Raw genomic sequence first — 16,089 nt, forward strand, 5'->3', positions numbered from 1 at the left:
TGCTCTAGAGTCCAGTAGCGGTGTCCTTTACACCATTGCATCTGACACTCTGTCAGGCTACACTTGACCTAATCTCAAGGCCACAAAGTTTGGAGTTTTGTAGCTCTGAAGAAAGTTGTTGACTTCTGCTTACTGCGCCTCAGCATGCACTGACCCTGCTCTGTCATTTTATGTGGCCTACAACTTTGTAGATGAGTTGCTGTTGTTCCCAATTGCTTCCACATGTTATAATACCACTAAAAGTTGACTGTGGAAAGTGGTGAGGAAAATTCACGAATGGACTTTGGTTTGCAGGGGTGTCCCAATACTTTTGGCAGCATACGTAGCGTAGCTGTGCTTATTTTATGCCTCTCATATCAACTCTTTCTTCTCAAACAACAAAATTATTTAAATATCAATAATTGATGTGCATGTATTTATTATTTGGTGTGCATGTGAGAGTGTAATAAGCAGGGTAATGTAGAGTAACTTGATACAAGATATGCAATACAAGACCTGATCATCACCCTTGTCTGTTTATTTTGCGATAATGGCCTGATGACTGTACATTAACCCATGCATAACAGATTGCATCCCATCAAATGGCGAAGCAAATCACACAGATGATGCTCAGAGACAAGTTGGAGCCGTGGCTTAGAGTCTCTGACACACTGAGCTGCGGCGCTCATGCAGGAGATGCAACCCTTCATTTCCCCATCAATTCCTGTCCTGTCTCTGAGGGGAAAAAAAATCATCTCATACCCGCTCCAGGGCAAAAGTTCGCACTGTGTACTCCGCCAGAGTTTCTGTCTTCAGCAGCGTGATCTTGATGTCACCGTACATCTCAGACTCATCTGGCCAATACTTACAGCATTTCACCTGAAAAAAACCCCAACAATCTCAGGTTAGAAATCACTGGAGGTCCACAGCAGCATGATAAATGATATTTTAAATGATTTTGCTGGCAATATGATTAAACAACATAATGAATATTAAGATTGTAGTGCACAATTCATTTTCATAAAAAGCATTACATTAGTTTTATTCTTCTTCTTTGTATGAGTATGAAAGCGTTTAGGCCATGCTTATATATATATATATATATATATATATATATATATATATATATATATATATATATATATATATATATATATATATATATATATATATATATATATATATATATATATATATATATATATATATACATATATATATTTAGATCAGCATGGCCTTTTTCATATGTTAAAATGTTTTAATAAAAATATATGAAGGTAAATATTGGTGCATATAAAGGAAAATTATCAAACAATTATCTGAATTCATTTAAAGACATACTACACAAAAAAACAAGCCTTGATTTTTTTTTTTTTAGATTTATTATACGTACTTTAACACTTTGAAAGCACTTGGATAAAATAGATTTTTACAATTATATTAAACAAATATATATTATATAAAACATTTTGTTGATATAACTGTAACAAAAATCTGTTTTATCCAAGTGTTTTCAAAGTGTTAAAGTATACTATATAGTGTTTTATATATTAAAAGTTTTTTCTAAAAGAGTCTACGCAACATCAATCAAACTGTTGAAAAGAACTCCCTCCCTGTATACTGTAAACCGGGGTTATTTCTATACGCTTATTATCGTTATACAAACTGTAGGATTTGCTGTCGGACCTAAGCCATCATCTATTTATCTCTGTTGTTCACAGCTTTTATCATAACATGGGAAAGCGTATTTTTCATAATAGAGCCCCAATTTCATAAGAGGGCAGGGATGGGCCATTAAGAGGACTGTTGGCAGCAGACGCTGTCTCCGAAGCACTGAAGGGGCGATGCGGGTGTGGAGAGGAAAATGAAAGAGGAAATTATGTTGGAGGAAGAAATAGAGGTGGTTTTAAAAGGCTGGAACGAGTGGGCCACAAAGCAAGGGAGCAGAACGCATTACATGAGTGTGGGAATTATGATAGAACGAAATATACTTCAAATCTTATTTTTAGTTGACAGCAATACAGATGTATTATATAAAAAGAGCATGTGATACCACACTGTACTGTGGTGGTACCATGGTACAGTGAAGAAATCAGACGATATCACAGTATTTTTATATATATATATAAAAATATATAAATGCTATATTGCTTGCACTGACAAAAAGTATCATGATGAACCTTGGATTTTTCGGACCTGTATAATTATTTTCAGGCCATTACAAATATAAATACCCTTAAAAAATTTTTTTTAAAATAAAATACTAAAAATGTAAAATCGATCATTTTAAAAGCTACAAGTGAATTTAGGCATCACATTATATTTAACCCATTAAATGATAAACTGTAGGTTCTAAATGTAAAAATAGTCAAAATAAGCATGCACAATGTAATAGCAATTCAGTAAATAAATACATAAATAAAACTCTGAAATTAACTGATATATGCACACATATAATATTGATATGCATGAGTGCATCACTACATGACACTTTAAAGGTTATGGAACATGAATATGGTAATCATTCAATACCATATTATAGTGCTATGGTAACATCATAACTGAACCATGAATAGAGGATTAACATATTCATATAGCAAGGTATTTACATGATACTCCAAGATACTTGAAATATGTCCAGAAAAACCTATATGGAACAGTGTTAAATAGTACTTCTTGTGCATGCAGAAATGATCAAATATAAAACAATTATTTTTTTGAAACATAGCTTTATAAAGCAGCAAAAAAGTTCCCACTGATGGCTGATGAATGGGAAGTGATGTCTACGTACGTCGAATTTTCACACAAGACAGACCCACAAATACACTAATATTTAGAAGTGATGGCTGAATGAAATGTGTATGGTTGTGAATGGGGAGTGTCTTTAGTTCATGGGTTAGTGTGCAGATGAGGAAGGATCTAGAACATACCCTGCCCACCTCCACTAGCTTGGTGATCATGACGATACTAAAGCAGTTCTCTTGCCAAACCATCCTCCAAAAATCATACACTGTCTCCTGCTTGGGCCCTGCAAACAAACAGACACACACACACACACACACACACAGTCAATAAATGGCAGCCAATGCTCCAGACGGCGGGTTTAATTTACCAAGTGTCATTGCATGTTATAAGGCAGTTCAGTAATCCAGAGCCTCACAGAGAGTAATTCAATAGCAGACATTTCTGGTGAATAGAACAGTTTTTAACCCCAGCAGGAAGTGGCTCTCAGATAGAAAAAGCTAATTTCTCTCATCAATTGAGTCTGCCTCGAAATTCAATAAGAGGGGAAGACAGACAAACCACAAACATGTATAATGATTTATTTATGGGAGATCTAAAGCGATGAGAGAAGAGGGGTGACCTTGTTTTAGTAGAGCTGAGAAAGGCATAGGGGACGGTTTATGTCTGATGTTTCATTCACATGCACACACATTGTTTTTTTCGGTCATGGTGGATACTTCTACTGTTTTTAAAATGCGCTACAGTACGTTTTCTTTTCTTTTTTTACAGAAAGTGCCCCTATTATGCTTTTTCGAATAATATAGCTGTTTGTGACTGTACACGTTTTAAAGCTCAAAGTGCATGACAGATAAAATGATTGCCTCCTAAAAGTATAATGCCAGCCTATGGTCTTTCATTGGCCGCCCGTTAACAACGTACACTTGGTACTTTGACCCATCCTCAAACACTGTAATTGTAGAAACATGTCGTGTTGTCAACTTGTCAGGAGGAAGCCGCTTTCTGCGCATCAAATCCACTTTGCATGCACTTCCAGAGAATGAGGGCTTGCGCTGGAATTGAAGCGCCATTGTTACTGTTCGCATCACTGTGTATACAAGCACTGAGAAAGCATCCGGCGCTGTCTACTGGGTTCCCCTCAGTAGAAATCAAAATGTATATTATGAGAAATAAAAAGTGTTTTTTTTTTACCTTGAATGCATGTAAAACTTTTGTAGGAACCCTTGCATCTCTCTCTGAAGGGGTTTATTTTGAAATAGTGTCCAGGGTGACGGGTACACTATCCCACTAATTAGACAGCTACATAAGATATCTTTAAATGCATTAACATAAAATAATGATGTTATTACACCGAGGATATCCCTGAATGTCCTCACTGTCATTAATGACGCACTCTAATGTCGTTCCACACCCGTAAGACCTCCGTTCATCTTCAGAACACAGTTTAAGATATTTTAGATTTAGTCAGAGAGCTTTCTGTCTCTTCACTGAAAACATATGCAGAGTATACCGTCCCTTTCCAGAAGGACCAGAAAGGGAATAAAAACATCATCAGAGTAGTCCATATGTGACATCTGTGGGTTAGTTAGGATCTCAAAGCATTGAAAATAAATTTTGGTCCCAAAATAACAAAAACTGCGACTTTATTCAGGATTGTCTTCTCTATTTTTTGCGATTGATTCATGATTCGGATCGCGTGTCAAACTGCTGAAATCACGCGACATTGGCGATCCGAATTCTGAATCGATACGCTGATTCATGACCCTTTGAATCTGAAAAAAAACATGGAAGAGAAGACAAGCTGAATAAAGTCGCAGTTTTTTTAGGAACATGAAAATGTATTTTCGATACTAAAAGAGATCCTAACTAACCCACAGATGTCACATGGACTACTTTGATGATGTTTTTATTCCCTTTCTGGTCCTTCTGGAAAGGGACAGTATAGTGTGCATACGTTTTCAGTGGAGAGACAGAAAGCCTTTGGACTAATATAAAATATCTTAAACTGTGTTCTGAAGATGAACGGAGGTCTTACAGGTGTGGAATGACGAGTCATTAATGACATCAATTTCATTTTTGGGTGAACTAACCCTTTAAGCATCCTTAAAATGAGAAGCAAAATTGCATAAGAAATTAAGACGTTGTTTCATATTACTGAATTAAAAACAATTTTATTACCACTTTGGCTAACTGTTTTTTCTTGTATTAAATATAAATATAACAGAATTGAGAGATGTTTATGGTTCAAGCAAGAGATAATTAAAGGAATCAAAATCAAAATGAAAATTTCCCTCTTGTGTCTTTCCTTCTTCAGTCGGAAATAAATTACCAGTACGTTTTTTGAGGAAAACATTCCAGAATTTTTCCTCACATTATAGACTTCACTGGAAGGTTCAAATCAAGGCAGTTTCAAAGGGCTTCGTATGGCTTCAGAGGCACGATCCCACACGGGGAACATGGTCTTTAGTGAAACGATCAGTCATTTTCTAAAAAAATGAAAATGCATATATTTTTAAACTTACATTGCTCATCTTAAGGGGCTCTGTGGCGTGCCATGGATTGCGTAATCATGTTGGAAAGGTCACGTGATTGTGTAATCACCCCAAGAGAAAGTGCAGGGAACAATACCTTTAACCAAAAAACACTCCATCTTCAAACTTCAAAATCATCCAACAACATTGCTTTACCGTTTTTTTTTTGTGCAAAAGGGTGTTTGTATTAGTCTTCGCACGTGCGCTTTGAACACACAGAGCGGAACTTCCGCCTAAGTCTAACGTGAGCTTGGCGCGTTTATGTTGATTACGTAATCACTGGCACGCCGCAGAGCAGCGCAAAATGAGAAATTTAGGTAAAACAAAGTATATACATTTTATTGTATTTATAAAATGTCCAATCGTTTTGCTAGATAAGACCATATTCCTCGTCTGGGATCATAAAGAGCCCCTGAAGCCCTTCGAAACGGCGTTGATTTGAACCTTCAACATTTTGGCCATGTCCACATTTGTCCACATTTTGATGAAGAGAAAAGTCCTGGAATGTTTCAAAAAAAGTTATTTCTTTTCGACTGAAGAAAGATATGAACATCTTGGATGAGATTGGGGTGAGTAAAATATCAGGACATTTTCATTTTGAAGTGAACTAATCCTTTACGGATTTAAATATTATTCCACAATATTTTATGAAAATAATTGCAGTGAACACAATCTGAGAATCCTCTCCACCCAAGGTCCTGTTGTCATTGTGCTAGTTGGTTTAGATGGGGATTTCGGGTAAGAAGACAGCAGGTGTTAATCCCGTCTCTGCCGCAGCATCTCTATTTACACACCTCTAGAATTTCCTGGATCAGAACTCATTAGATTCCAACCAGAACATCTCTGTGCTCTCAAGGTTTCAGTCTCACACACACAAACCCAACGGCTCAGACTGAAGAGAGAAAAGAGGCTATCTCTTGGGAATGGACACTTCCAGACAGAACCAAATCAACAAACACACACACACACACACACACACACATCCATCCACAAGTCCTGTCCAGGCAAAGATACTCACCCTGAGTGGCGATGAAGTGGTTGGATCGATGGTAACCCTAAAAGAAAGAGAGAGAAGTGAAGTGCTGTGTGAGCCATTTGTGTCCAAGAAACATCACTTGTGTGTATCTCTCTCCTCTTAGAGAACAAATGCTCGCCAGAGGTCCGAGGTCTTTAGTTCTAGCTGTCCAGTTCAAATGTCTGCTTGAAAGCTACTATCAAAACCAACCATGATTCATTTACTCTGTAAGCAGAACTGTTTGATAATCAGGGGGTTACCGAGATAAAATTATCCCAACATGCTGACCTCCAAGTGAAGATATATTCTATGAAATAAATAAAAAAAAGTTTATCATTTATTGATAAAATAAATGTTATATTAGGCTGAGTGTCAGCAATCGATTAATCACATCCAAAATAAAAGTTTGAATTGCCTGAAACAGAACATTTTGATCTAAATTTAAGGATGATAGCAACATGTGCATCTAAACTAACAGTGATCAAAAAACTAAACAAATAAACCACTGAAATTAATTGATTCACTACAATGAATCTGACCTCCCAACACTACGCAAGACATTCTAAGGAGAGTGTGTTTTAATTTTGACAACATAAGTCACTGCCATGTCCATATTGGGAGCTGGGGGGTGGGGGGGCAGCTTAAGGGAAAAGCTACTTTATTCTGAAAACTGAAAACAACTCAAATGTAGTCAAGTTAGTAGTGTAGCTAGTGTTTGTAGACTCAGTTGCATTTATCGTGTTGGATAGTAGCAAAGAACAAACAAACAAAAAGGCTTCTGCTTCAAAAGCTAATACTCATTTGCCCAAACATAAAACTCATCATGGAGAGAATCAGCTCCCAACACAATTCCTCCATCAGCTCGTGTTTGGAACGTACAAGAAGAAAGAAACTCTAGGAACATCTCAAAACATGCAATTTATTCATCAAAGCTAAGCCTTTTCAAAGAACTACCTGGGGATGCTCCCAAAAACTGGATCTGTTTTCATTAAACAGACGTTAGCGGAATAATAGAGACATGTTCTTTATTGTTGTTGAGCATTTGCTGCTCCATTTAGAACACTGCAGACACCCACTACATTTTAGATTGGGCCAAGCTATTTCCTGAACACTGTACAAACAAACATAGAAACAGACACACTGTAGATGGAAAAAGAAATTGTGGGGGATGTTTGTTCCACATAGAAAGGATTCAAGTCTATTGGGTTTACAGGGGATGCAGGGGAAACATTTGGAAGATAACTTTGGTCCAAAAGTTCTTTGTCCTGCTGATTCATAAAGTATTAGCATTATTTTCTATGACTTACACAAAAGTGTTAAATGCCCCAACTATAATGACACCCTCGTCAAAGACTCCTCATAAAGACAGATATACCACATTGCCAGATGTTTTGGGACACCTGTCTTTACGTGCACATGAACTTTAATGACATCCCATTCTTTATCCGTAGGGATTAATATGGAATTGGCCCACCCTTTGCAGCTATAACCACTTTAACTCTTCTTTCCTTTTTTAAGGCTTTCCACAAGGTTTAGGAGTGTTTGAGGGAATTTTTGACCATTCTTCTAGAAGTGCATTTGTGAGGTCAGACACTGATGTTGGACGAGAAGGCCTGACTCACAGTCTCCGCTCTAATTCATCATAAACGTGTTCTATCGGGTTGAGGTCAGGACTTTGTCCTAGTCAAGGTCCTCCACACCAAACTCGCTCATCCATGTCTTTATGAACCTTGCTTTGTGCATTGGTGTGCAGTCTTGTTGGAACAGGAGGGGAACATCCCCAAACTGTTCCCACAAAGTTAGGAGCATGAAATTGTCCAAAATGTCTTGGTCTGCTGAAACATTAAGAGTTCCTTTCACTGGAACTAAGGGGCCAAGCCCAACCCCTGAAAAACAACAGCACACCATAACCCCCCCCCCCCCCAACAAACTTTACACTTTTGCAATGCAGTCAGGCAAGTACCATTCTTGCGGCAACTGCCAAACCAAGATTCATCCATCGGATTGCCAGAATTTTACAGACGCGAGAAGTTTGATTTGACACTCCAGAGAACATGTCTCCACTGTTCTAGAGTCCAGTGGTGGTGTCCTTTACACCACTGCATCCAGCGTTTTGTATTGCACTTGGAGATGTAAGGCTCGGATGCAGCTGCTCGGCCATGGAAAACCATTCCAGAAAGCTCTCTCCGCACTGTTCTTGAGCTAATCTGAAGGCCACATGAAGTTTGGAGTTCTGTAGCTATTGGCTCTGCAAAAAGTCGCCGACTTCTTCGCACTGTGACTAAGCAATCACTAAATATGGCCACTAGCCATATCACCCTGTAGCCCAAGACTGGTTTCCCACTGAAGCTAAGCAGGGCTGAGCCTGGTCAGTACCTGGATGGGAGACCAACTGGGAAAACCAGGTATCTGCTGTTAGAGGTGTTAGTGAGGCCAGCAGGGGGCGCTCACCCTGTGGTCTGTGTGGGTCCTAACGCCCCAGCATAGTGATGGGGACACTATACTGTCAAAGAGCCCCGTCCTTCGGATGAGACGTTAAATCGGTTTCCTGACTCTCTGTGGTCATTAAAAATCCCATGGCACTTCTCGTAATAGAGTACGGGTGTAACCTCGGTGTCCTGGCCAAATTCCCTCGATTGGCCCTTAGCAATCATGGCCTCCTATAATCCCCATCCACTGAATTGGCTCTATCACCCTCTCTCCTCTCCACCTATCTCTGATGTGTGGTGAGCGCACTGGCACCATTGTACTGTGGCTTCCGTCGCATCATTCAAGTGGATGCTGCACACTGGTGGTGGTTGAGGAGAGACCCCTGACATCTGTGTAAAGAGTCAAGAGTGTAAAGAGCTTTGGGTGTACAGTAGTACATATGAAAGCGCTATATAAATGCCTCATTCATTCATTGATATTCACTGACCTCCTGAGAGCTTCTTTTACAAATGTTTGTAGACGCAGTCTGCATGCCTAGGTGCTTGATTTTATACAACCTTTGGCCATGGATGTGATTAGAGCCCTTGAATTCAACTATTTGGAGGGGTGTCTCAATACTTTTGGCAATATAGTGTATCTATAAAGACTCATTCTGTGTGAGCCAACAGATTTTAGAACGTAGAATGAAATATTACATTTCGCAAATGCATTAAAAAGGCATAATTAACAAGTTCATAAATGAACCAATCCTAAACCTTCCCAAACCTTTCAAACCTCTCTAAATTGAGACGCTGTCTCAATTGATTCACAACAAATTAAACACAGCATAGTGTTATTTATGTCTCTATATAAATCTCCAAATATAAGACAACCGCGGCAAAAAAGAACAGGGCAGACATATAGGTCTTAAAAATAAATAAATGAAGGTGCCGTACATTCCACAGCAGTGCAACCGGATTTATAGCACACTAACAATGACCGTCCCGCTGGAGAAAACGTGAGGTATGTGTCTTGCTCAAGGGCACGATAGCGATAGGGGATCTCAATAATGATTCAGTTCACGGGTTGCCGTATCTGCCATCAAATTCGTGGTGATCATATCACTATCCCAAAGTTGCAACTGCGACTACAACTGCATCTGAAATGCAGCTTTAATACAATTTATCAAGTTGATGATCCATAATGCTTAAAGTTATATATTTAATGGCTGATTTGAAAATAGAAGGAAAGTTCACAGGACACAGAAGCTCATTAAAGGGAGAAAAACAAGGCAAAAATAATAAATAAATAAAAAAAGGCTTGGCACAACACTTTACAACATTTAAAACTCTGAAACAATGTTATAAATGCATTGCACTTTATGTCTTTTTATATGACTCAATAGATCAAAATGCGTTCTGCTACTGATAACATTTTATAATAACTTTCAAATAAACTAATTATCTTTAAGTGTTACATATGTATAATAAAAGTTGATTTATATCCTCATTTATTCATAAAATTAAAAAAAAAACACACAACTACTGTTGTATAATGATTACATAATTTTATTCATAAGTTATGAAGTGTCACCCTGCACTTTTTCATATATTTATCATCAGCAATAAGAGCTCTGCTGAAAATAATAATTATAAAACATTGGCTTAAACCAGCCTCAAGTGATTTGCTTGTCTTAGCTGGTTTGATCTGGTCTAGTTGGTCACCCAGCTTGCCAAGTTGGTTTAGCCTGGTCCACTTGACAAGTGCCCCGAACTCTTCTAAATCAAGTAATCCTGTTTTTTGAAAGGTGACATCTATTGGAATATGGGCTGTCTGTCTATTCTTCTCAAATGTTGATTTCCTGTCAGTAACTAGTCTCAGGCGCTATGGCCACGGACGGACCTTTGGCTGAACGTCTGATGCATATGGCACACAACTGGAAACACTTCAGGATTTTCAAAGTCATCACCTGATTCGTTTAATTATTTCAGGATCTTTGGGAGAACTATGGGGTGCATTCTGTAACAGTCCACCTAGAAACAAAGCCTGCAGTGTTTTTGTGATCGATTGTGTTACATGTCAGTCAAATGTCCTCCTGGGGTGGTCCTTGGCCAATGAAAGCTGAGATGGAATCCAGACCTTCTGCCGTCACCCTGAAGGTCTGGCTACGCGAGACTAGTCAGTAACTATTGTTTTTTTCTTTCTTTTTTTTCTGAACTTTAGTAAATTAATGTTCAAGAAAACAAAGTTTCAGTGTGCTGAACTTCAGGTGCAGTTCAGTTGTTTAAAATGTATAGTTTGCTAAGTTTAAAGGTTAAGGGTTGAGTTTAATCTTGTAGACTGGTGAGGAGAGCTTTGGGCACATTTCAACAGGTCAGGCTCTCACCTGAGGACCAGCTTGACCAAGATAAGAGACAACCTTAAACCAGCTAACACCGGCAACCCCCTTAGGCTGGGTTTAGATCAGAATTTTCAGCAACTATCCTACCACCTCTTTTATTTTTTAAGTGAAACTGATGAAACCTAGGTACCCATAAGAAATAAATGAAAGAAAACTAACAGATGGAGCCTAAAAGTTTTATGCATTGACTTTCATGGACGAATATATTGGAGATCTGTGTGTCACAGAGCCATTATTCCTCATGTTTAAGTAATCCAAACAGAGCAATGCAATGAAACAAAAAAGGGGACAAAAAGAGATCTATGGGGGGAACAGATGGAAAGAAAGCAGAGAGAAAGAAAGAGAAAGAGCAGTGAAGTACTTACTTCCCTGTTTATCCGAATCTACAGGGTCCAAAGTCGAAGAGGTGGGGAAGAGGAGTAGAAAAAGACAAGACAGACTCTAGTTAATGAGAGGCTGAAAAGAGCTAGAGGATTAACAGATCACAGACAGAAAGAGAAAGAATTAGAAGGAAGAAAGAAAGAGAGACTTCTGTTCGCTGGCTAAGCTTAACGCCAGGGGAAAGACACTTAAAATGGAGGCATACATTTTGAATGTAAAGGTTGGTAAATCTTTGAGGGCTAACCTTAAAGTGTGAAGTGTGTAATTTATGTGCCTCTACTCTAGTGGCATCAAACAGAATTGAAAAAAAATGCACTCCCTCTCTCTGCCATTGGTTGGACAAACTGATAGCCCCGCCCCCAAACTCACTCCAGTGGTTGAAACAGTGTTGCTATGTGGGGCTGGTTGAAACGCTTAAACAACAGAATGTCGTTGTAGCATGTTTGAAATTGGCTTTACACTTCTCCAGGAAATGAAACAAACGGCTAGGCTTTCAGGTTAGGAAAGTATTTTAAAGGGGGGGTGAAACACTCAGTTTCAGTCAATCTCATGTCAATCTTGAGTACCTATAGAGTAGTATTGCATCCTTCATATCTCCGAAAAGTCTTTAGTTTTTATTATATTTATAAAAGAAATATGGGCTGTACTGAGTCTTTCCAGAAAAAATCGAGCGCCTGGAGGCGTATCGTGTAGGCGGAGCTAAAGAATGACGAATGCGCACAAAGCGGTGACGTCCTCAAGCGTGGAGAAACCCATGGCTATTGATCCAGAATCAGATTCGGAGGCTGAAATAAATTGAACAGGAGAAAAAGCAACAGCAGGACGTCCGTCTCTGTGGTATGTACTGTATTTAGTGGCCTGTCAACATTTGTGTGTCTTTACTCGCAGTTTATGAGGACATGATTCGGTTTATGGACTATTGTATGCGACTAAACCTTAGCAGTAGCAAGCAAAACGGTTTTGCACGTCAGACTAGTGTAAGGTTATACATAGAACAACAATGGAGTAACCGTTAACGCATTTGAATGACAAAGCACGCGATCGTGTCGTTTACTGATGTTTACTCACGCGACGATAGCCAACAGCACAGACATTTGAAGCAGTTTTACTCACCGGCTGCTTCCAAAGCAGGACCGAACCTTTATCGCTGGGACCGCTCCATCAAAAACACACTTCTTTGGTATGATTTGGTGAAGTCCTGTGACAGCAGTGACCATGGAGATCCACTTTGCGACGCGACTGAAGCGATGTTGTGACGCTTCCCGTCATTTCTGCGTTCAAATCGGTTCAAATGCAGCGCTGCCTTCCCGGAATGCTGTGCTGAAGCGTTGAAGTCTCTTGATGTCAGCCATAGGAATAAAGTGGAGCGCGGCGCGGACTATAACGACATAAGTGTTCATGACGTCTGGATCTGCAGCTGAGCGAGTGTTTATGGGCGTGCATTTCCTCTCTCGCTCTAGTCACGCGCGCGCGCACCCTACCGGGAGAAGAGCCCGTACGGCCCATACAAGGACCTTCCGATCTATTAACGTCAAGCCGACCCATACTCGAAAAAAACTCTCCGAAACTTGTGAGAAACCGGAAGGAGTATTTTTGACACAGAAATACTCCATCAAACGTCCAACATTATTTTTTGAAATTTGTCTATGTTTAGGATGGGAATCCAAGTCTTTAACAGTGTAAAAAGCTCAGTATGCATGAAACAGCATTTCACCCCCCCTTTAACATCGAAAAAATGACACACATCTCCTTTAAATAACTAATTTATTCTTGTGTAAGCTAGTTCCTCGCAAGATCATTTATTGGGCTGATTCAAAAAAGGAAAGGACAGCAATGAAAAGGAGTAAACACATTAAACAACAGAGCTGCACTCACTTTAATATGTTCCCTAATAGCCTCTACTTACTGCCAGGTTTTCCAAAAACACTAAAAAGAAGCATCCTTTCATTATCTGTGCTTTTTTGACTTTTTGTGCTTTTCTACTCAAGGCCAAAATAAAATGAAAAAAGTCCATTCTTATTAAATTGGCCTATGCTCTGTTTTGCTCTTGTATATTGGGCCAAAAACACTGGAATTCCAAGGTATTTCAAGATAAATTGATATTATGGCCAATCATGAAAGATTTGGAGGGGGGGAAAAACACAATAAATTACATCTATTTGTATTGACTATTCATTCTCTTTCAAATAGCTCAATGCTACACCTACTTGCAGCATTCCTTTTGGAATAAACAACCTAATCCAGCAAATCACTTTCTGTATCTAAGGTCCAAACAGTCAAGGTGAGGAAATTGAAAGGTTTTGGAGTGAGTTTGTCTTTAAATGTCTTTAAAGCTATAGTCCACCCCAGAAATGAAAAGGTAGTAATCATTTTCTCATTTTCATTTTCAAGGTTTGTCCAATTATGTTCCACGGAAGAGAATTGTACAGGTTGGGAGCATAAATGATAACATCATTTACATTTATGGTTGAATTACTGTATTGGTTTAAGCAAATTGTGCAGTGTCCCATGAGGAGAGGGCGATCATTCCCAACCTGGTGCGCTCTGGGCCAGCTCTGAAAAGCGGGTTTAGAGAGGGCAAGGTTTGTTGCCTCTTTATTAAAGGGGAAAGCACGCAATGACCCTAAAACACTTTACCACACATATCAGTAGGCTACACTTCATATCTGACCAAATTTTGACCAAAATCTTTTGGGAGGTCAGATACACCAGGACAAAAATAAGCTACCAAGTCTCACCCACCGCAAAAAGGACAGCGAGAGGCCTAAAAAAGTTTGCTATCAAAACTTGATGACATGCCACATATGGCAAGGCTAAGCGAGAGTGACGACAGATATTGAATAAACTCCAGGGGAGCCACATAATAACAGTAACAGTGTGAATGTTTGTAAGTCTGGCTGAAGAGAGTATGTGACTGCTGACTTACATCGATGTAATTGGCATTGATATAGTCGGAGTTGGGATCACCGAGCAGCGGGTGCAATTTCACCCTGTGACGGTCATCTGAAACACAAACACAATTACATGAGCACACTTTGGGGTGAAGTTAAACAGCTACATTACTTTTGTGCAGTAAATTAGTCTCCTTTCTATGCAAATTAGCTTTATTACAGGACATTTGTTGGCATGTTGAAGCTGTAATCTGATTAGCTAAAAACATCCTAAAACATCACAAACAGTATATGTAAATATTAAACAATACTAAACAATATCAGCTGGTGCAATATACTCTTAGTGAATCTCCCCTTCTACTTTTAGACACATCAGAGCTTTACATTATCAGACATTCTGAAACTAAAATGAGTTTTATCAGCCATGCAAAATGGAACAATTCTAAAGGCAATACTCTTAAATCATGATATTTTAAAAAACATGTTAAGACTGAAACAATGTACTCACAACCCATCAGGGTATCGTTTCTTCCCTTAGTTTTATCCTTTTTCTTATTGATATCCCAGCCATCAAAGAAGCTCTACAAATATATAAATCAAATAAAAAGAGAGAAAGAGAGCATTTCTGTTAGTTGTGAGAGATAAATCACAGTATCCTCAGATTTAGTTTGAAATGCATTTTATTAAAGACAAATTTTGACATAAATAGCATTTAGACCAGAGAGACTGGATCAAACTAGGTTTACTAGGTGTAAGACTGCCAAGTCATGAACTCAAATGGGACAGAAATGATTTGCATTAAATAATAATAATAATATTAATAATAATATATATATATATATATATATATATATATATATATATATATATATATATATATATATATATATATATATATATATATATATATATATATATATATATATATATATATATATATATATATATATAGTATACACACACACACGGGAAAGTTGCTTTTAAAAGTAGTGCATTACATATTGGGTTACTCCCTAAACAGGAACTAATCTCATTATTGCATTATTTAGTTATGTGTTTCATTACTTTGCATAACTCTTTCAATCTTTTAAGAAGGTCATTTCACATAAAATAAAAAATAATTATGTTTTGAAATGTAAATGAATTTTTTTTAATGATGTTTATAAAGTAATTTTTGCTTATGTTGAATTGATTTATCGAAGGTCAACACTAAATTATTTAATAAAGTGAGATTAAATACAGAAACAATATTTATATAATTTAACAATTTAATTATTGCAGGTCTGTGTAATATTCTGAGTTTGCAGTTCACAGTTTTTATTGATTTTGAGGAATACTGAATAAGTTTGTGGAAGTGAGATTTAAATGTGTGCTCACTTTTAATTTTGAGCTACAATAATCCTCAAGTTTACACCACTCAACACAGGGACAGGAGAGCAGGCAGTCAATAAATAATTCTTATTTGATAAAGTAACTCAGATATTTTTTGTAAACTTAAAAGTAATGTGTTACTTTAGTAGTTATTTAAAAAAAGGAATCGACTATATGCAGTAATTGGCATTATTTGTAGTGTGTAACCTCAAACACTGCACATGTGTGCGTGTGTGCTTGTGTGTGTGTGTGTGTGTGTGTGCGTGTGTGTGTGTTATTTTCTATTATATTACAATTATTTTCTACCCTGTTCCCTCATGTAATGCCACATTACATATATAAGGTGAAGTGGATGATTATGTGTTGTAA

The 16,089-nt window shown here is 37.9% G+C and overlaps 1 protein-coding gene across 16 annotated transcripts in view; it reads right to left on the reverse strand.

Moving 5' to 3' along the window:
* The window catches only part of ptprub (protein tyrosine phosphatase receptor type Ub), a 390,953-nt gene that overhangs the window by 23,682 nt on the left and 351,182 nt on the right, over positions 1–16,089 (reverse strand). For 7 of the 16 annotated variants that reach the window (XM_067448177.1, XM_067448176.1, XM_067448170.1 and 4 more), the window contains 6 exons: positions 14,858–14,930; positions 14,385–14,461; positions 11,443–11,460; positions 6,271–6,307; positions 2,910–3,007; positions 742–858 (listed from right to left, as the gene is read on the reverse strand). In XM_067448177.1, the coding sequence (XP_067304278.1) occupies positions 742–858; positions 2,910–3,007; positions 6,271–6,307; positions 11,443–11,460; positions 14,385–14,461; positions 14,858–14,930 (420 nt within the window). The remainder of the gene's footprint in view (positions 1–741; positions 859–2,909; positions 3,008–6,270; positions 6,308–11,442; positions 11,461–14,384; positions 14,462–14,857; positions 14,931–16,089) is intronic. The other 9 variants (XM_067448178.1, XM_067448174.1, XM_067448173.1 and 6 more) reach the window with 5 other exon arrangements.

Source organism: Pseudorasbora parva, chromosome 7, assembly GCF_024679245.1.
Source record: "Pseudorasbora parva isolate DD20220531a chromosome 7, ASM2467924v1, whole genome shotgun sequence".
NCBI classification, from domain to species: domain Eukaryota; kingdom Metazoa; phylum Chordata; class Actinopteri; order Cypriniformes; family Gobionidae; genus Pseudorasbora; species Pseudorasbora parva.